General features: G+C 38.6%; 1 protein-coding gene across 1 annotated transcript; it reads right to left on the bottom strand.

Annotated features, from left to right (window-relative positions):
- Nucleotides 1-319: 319 nt before the first annotated feature.
- Nucleotides 320-4590, bottom strand: LOC109979629 (sialoadhesin-like). Its single transcript, XM_065957881.1, has 7 exons — nt 3670-4590; nt 3405-3495; nt 2889-2961; nt 2394-2735; nt 1936-2247; nt 1030-1293; nt 320-459 (listed from the first exon to the last, which is right to left on the bottom strand). Exons 3-7 carry the CDS (start codon nt 2932-2934, stop codon nt 320-322), a joined length of 1104 nt encoding a protein of 367 aa, XP_065813953.1. The 5' UTR covers nt 2935-2961; nt 3405-3495; nt 3670-4590.
- Between the last annotated feature and the right edge of the window lie 1013 nt (nt 4591-5603).

The raw sequence follows: 5603 nt of genomic DNA, 5'->3' as shown, positions 1-5603 counted from the left end.
CTGAGAATTAATCATGTATTGCGCCAAACACCCTGCAGAATATTGAAATATCACATTCATATCTCAAAGTCGATATTTAAAGCAATGCAGGAAGAGCAGAGCGAGAGAGGGAGACAGAGAGAGTCTTCAAATAATCAGGTATGACGTTTGGCAATGACATCATAGTCTGGAGATCTGTTAGTGTGATCCAGATTCATGTAAGTGCTGTCCTCTTCTTTTGGCTTCATGCTCGCTCTTTGTTTCCTTTAGTAAAAGAAGAAATGAGGATTAAAAAAGGGTTTTACAAACAACTCATTTGTCATATCTTCATCAGCACAGTTTATTCTAAAAAGTCCTCCGGTGTAATAACATACCAAAGAAACACCATGCAGAGTGTGAGGACGATGTTCACAGTGAGAGACACTCCAGTAACAGCCCAGAAGAGAACTCCACCGTAGGGTCCACAGTTATCCTCAAGACCTGTCATAAGAAATAACATGATAATATCATAACCCTGTTTGGGGGGGGGGGGGGACACTTTTTCAACTTGATGGTTTTTACCACTAAAGTCTACTTCATTGTCAGTTTGACAGTGAAGGAAGTACCAAAGTTGTATCATATTTCCAAATCAAGACCGCAAAGCGAGCAAGAGAGACGAGTGTAGGCTGAGCAACCAAAAGACTAAAAGAAGAGGAGAGGTTTCAGCAGGAACAACGCTGAGCCAGAAGAAATTCAATATTCATTTTTGATTGTTTCATGGTGGTTATGTTCAAAAGCACAATTTAAACACACTAAACCCACTGGCACATGAAGGAGTTGATTATGAAAGGGAAACTGAATGATTGATTGGCCCAAATTGGCACACATGGACATTTGGATGAAAAAGACAAATTAGTAATGTTTTATATACTAATTCAGAAAGTGCCAAAGATGGAAATCAATCTTGAAAACTGAAACATTAACAACATCTTATAATCAGTAAATCACTGCTCTGGAGGAATTATAGACCTTTAAAGGTTTAAAAACACACAGTTTAACTTGTATACATACGCTGAACATATAAGTCTTTGTTGTCAGATCGTCCACTCCCCAGTTCATTTTCAGCCTTGCAGAAAAAAGGACCGCTGACATCTGAAGCTTTGACAGTTAAAACACGTCCAGTCCCCATGAAAGTCTCCTGGCCTCCATCAGCTCTGTACCAGGTGTAGTCCTTTACAGCTGGGTTGGTACTGCTACTACAGGTCAGAGTCACAATGTTGTCTTGTCGTATTGGACCGGACAGACTGACCGACACTGTGGTTTTTTTGGGTGAATCTGGGAGGAAAAAAATAAACAGACTTGTTCTTTTGATAATTGAATTGTAAACTGTCACTTTCTTGCTGATTTGGAAGAAAAATCATGAAGAAAATTACTGACTCTGCTTCAGCAACATTTGAAGCCTTTGCTTTTCAGCATGTTTGCACTTACAAGAAAGGTTGCCATTAGTTTCATGTTTTCTGTACATTAAAGGGAATTATGTTAATCCTAAAATGCATCTTAATCAGAATTAGATATATGGCATGCAGATGTAGATGTTCCCTTTTGTCTTTTCTTCTCAGTCTCTGCTTTAGCTTGATTTCAAAGCAGCTTGAAGTTTATGCAATTAACAAGAATTGTGCCTGCAAAGGATATTTTGGATGAGGAAACACTTCAGAGAAATGAAGCAGAGCAAGTTAAAGGCTTGCTGTTGAAGCTTTGTGAGCAAGAAAATACAGAAGCATCTCACACTGAGGTGTTTGATTTATTAAATTGATGTCATGTCAACACTGATTAGAAAATCTAAAGAATTGGGTAAAGATTTACTTTCAAGGACTTATTGTTTCACACCTAATTTAATTTAGTCAAGATTTTAAGGAGATGAGAGAGCATTTAAAAGTTTAAGTTTGAATTCCTTAATCACAAGACAAACATACTCACATGTAATGTCAGCTGTTAAACTGGTGTTCACAGATGACTCAGTGCTGCCATCTTGTTTTCTGTAGACAGCAGTACAGGAGATTTCCTGTCCGTGATGGAGGTGTGATGCGTTGAAGTTCAGCACAGAGATCTTGACTTTAGTTTTGTCCTGATTCTCCTGCAGGGTCTCCTGACCTTCACCCAGGCCGGGGCTCCATGTCAGATTTGGAGGAAGAGACAGACAGGGAGCTGGAGCAGAGCAGTTCAAACTCACTGAGGTTCCCTCTTTCACCTTCAGTGTGGGCGGAGTCAGAGTCGGTCTGGGTGGATCATCTGTTCAGAAGATACATAAACATGTATAAGCAGTCATTTCTCTCTACTATCAAAGGTTTGATTTATCTTTATTTTAAAGTAATTAATAATAAGGTCAGAGAACTACTACATGACTGAACTGTAAAAAAGTTGAATTTGAAACCTACCTGTGACTGAAATTTTCACGCCATCAAAAAAGTATTTCAGATCATTGTCACATTCCAATCTAAAATTATGCACTTTGTTGTTTTGAGGTTGCATGTCATTCAGGGTTGTGGTGCAGTCTTTTTGTGTTAGGTCACCGATCAATTGTCCTTTCTGTTGTGGATTACTGCTATCAAACACAACAGGTCCCCTATAAGATTCTCTCCATAATGCTTTACAAGTGTTGTTTAAGTTTACATTATGTTGATCCTCTACGTCAAAGGAGCAGGGGATTGTCACACAGGATCCCTTCAGAACCTCTATAGTCTTTGGTATAATGATCTCAAACTGTCCACACAGGGCACCTGAAACACAAGAAAGAACATTTAAATAAGAACATGTGTTAATCATTTGTGAATTTTTGGACTAGCTATGTGTAACGCTAAGTTTTTGAGGTATTATTTCAAATTACTTTTTGTTTTTTACAGTGGTGGGCTTAATGTGAGTGAATATCTCACCTGGGAGCAGACAGCCAACAAGAAGGAGAGTGAGAGCTACAGCCATCTTTGTGTTTCAGAATAGGCAGAAAGTCTGGAGAGTACACATGGGTACACATCAGTTTCATACTAAGTATATTTGAGTTATTTCATACTTCTGAAGTTGCTTATTGCAGCATCATGTTGTAGATGATAAAATGATTAGAAAAAAACAGGAAGCTTTGTGGTCTGTGAAGGCAAAAGTGACACATAATGCTACTTTTCATTAATGTATTTTCAGTCTATAGTTAAAATGAACGCTATAATCTGTTTATAGGCAGCTCCTTTAATCACCAGCAATATACAAAAACACAACGACAGCTTTATTACGTCCAAGATCAAAGAGAAAATGCTTCTCCTTTTACAGTGTCTGTTTTTCCTTAACCTATGGTATTAGTTTATTGATCTAAATCCAAGTTGAGAAAAAGTACACATTTTTAGAATTATGTATCAAGTGCTGATTTTCATATTTTTCTTATCAAAATCATGTAAACTTACATTCTTGTCAGGTCCTCTGGAGCAGAGAGGTGAAGATGTTCAGAGGAGGGACGTTTCCTTCAAAGTGTGTGCTGCTTTTTCAAACAGCCTTCTTCAGTAAATTACACGAGGAAGTCACAGTAGTGAACATGCGTGTTACAATCATTTTACAGTCATTTCTATCATGGCTCATAACAGTGCCACAACTCTTCTCAATTACATGTATTCTTCTGTTCTATTCTATTTTTCATCTTTGGAACTAAATTAACATGTTTGTAATACTCACCTATTAGTCTCCACCCGCCTGTTTTATGAGATTTAAAGAAATAACACATTGTTCAGGTGCAGGTTACTGTATTTGTACACCTAGCGAGCTATGAGAGAAATGACAAAACAGATGTAAGAAGATAAAACACATTCGAGAAGGATCAATCTATTTATAACCTACGGAAACATTATTTTAAAAAATGAATAAATTATAACAATGATAAAAGTCGCTTTGGATAAAAGCGTCTGCTATGTGAATTGTAGAATTGTAGAAAAGTGCTCAAGGTTCCACCAATGAATGAAAAAAACAATAAAATTAATCACAAAATTAAGCCAGGATATTTGCAAATATGGCTACAGCTTTTTCAGTTCAGTGATAGCAGCAGAAAGATAGTTATTTTTGTTCGGCTTTGTTCTGCCCCTTGGGACTGAAAAACCTCCGTCCAGAGGGAAGATGCTGAAAATCACGGTGCAAAGGGTGGGAGTCAATGTTTAAGACATACTGTAGGTAGCTATCTGCTCTAACGGTCTGGATTACAGGGACGCTTGGTAGAGCCGTGACTCACCAACCAGCTGATTAGACCATTTAACAATGTTTTTACTTTTAAATAAAGTACAATACTTCCTCCCATTAGTAAAATAGATGATTACTATTTGAACTCCACAGACAGACAGTGGTGACTGTGGCTCAGTTGGTATAGTTAGTTGTCTCTCAACCAGAAGGTCGGGGGTTCGATACCCAGCACATGTATGATGTGTCCCGCTGCTTCGTCGGTGGAGTCTGAATGTGTATGAATGGGATGAGTTACTTCTGATGGTCACTTTTCATAGCAGCCTCTGCCTTAACTGTGTGAATGTGTTGGTGTGACCTGTGGAGTAAAATCTTTGAGGACTCTTCTCGATCACACATGTTCTCTTCTATTTTTCATCTTTGGAACTAAATTAACATGTTTGTAATACTCACCTTGATTATGAATTTTTAAAACACATTAATTTCAATGTAGACCACAAACTTCCCCCATAGCATGCAGCAATAGGAAGCCTCCTCAACCGCCAGAAGAGCGGAAAACTACAAATTCAGAGATAAACATGTATTTGTTACTACTCTGTTGCATCATCACCGCCTCTTTTAACTCCAACTGTTAGCGTTCAGTCTGCCGAGATCTACCAGTCCTCACAGGGAGCCGTAGCCATTACAAACAGCCTACAAACCCATTTAATATGCACATAACAAACAGTTATAATTCCAGATTAATTTTTTACTCTTATTTTAGGGTACATTTTAATATTAAGTTTGTATTTATATCAAATATTTTTTCCCCTCTAAATTAATGTAGTTTGCAACAAACAACTTTAATCTGCGTTAATCTGTGTGAAGATGTTCACAAACTACAGCAGACTGCTGTGAGATGACGTTGCTATTGTTAAATGAGCTGCAGATACGATGAGAGTGAATGGAGTAAAGTCGTACCTAACCTTTGACCAGATCACGTGTGTTCTCGACTCGGTCCTTACAGATAAACTATGTGCTGTAGCACTAAAAGTAAAAAGGTTCACGTGGTGGCTGGAGTTTAACTTAATCCTGCTTCATTGGGTAGACAATAGACCACACCATTAGGCCGTCTCAGGTCAGTGTCCGCCATCATAGTGACGACAAGTGATCACGTCACCATCTTACAGTTTGAACGTGATCACTTGTGATTACGCCGCCATCTTCTAGTTTTTAGTGACCACACGTGATCACGCCGCCATCTCAGTTTGAACCTGATCACACGTGATTATCTTCATCATCTTGTCCCTCTCTCTCTATCTCTTCCTCTTTCTCTCTCTCTCTCTCTCTCTCTCCCTTACATACACAACAACATATACACACACACACACACACACACACACACGCACACACACGCACAGTCTCACACACACACACACACACACACACACACACACACACGC

Source organism: Labrus bergylta, chromosome 8 (assembly GCF_963930695.1).
Source record: "Labrus bergylta chromosome 8, fLabBer1.1, whole genome shotgun sequence".
NCBI classification, from domain to species: domain Eukaryota; kingdom Metazoa; phylum Chordata; class Actinopteri; order Labriformes; family Labridae; genus Labrus; species Labrus bergylta.
This window is presented reverse-complemented; position numbering and strand designations above follow the sequence as displayed.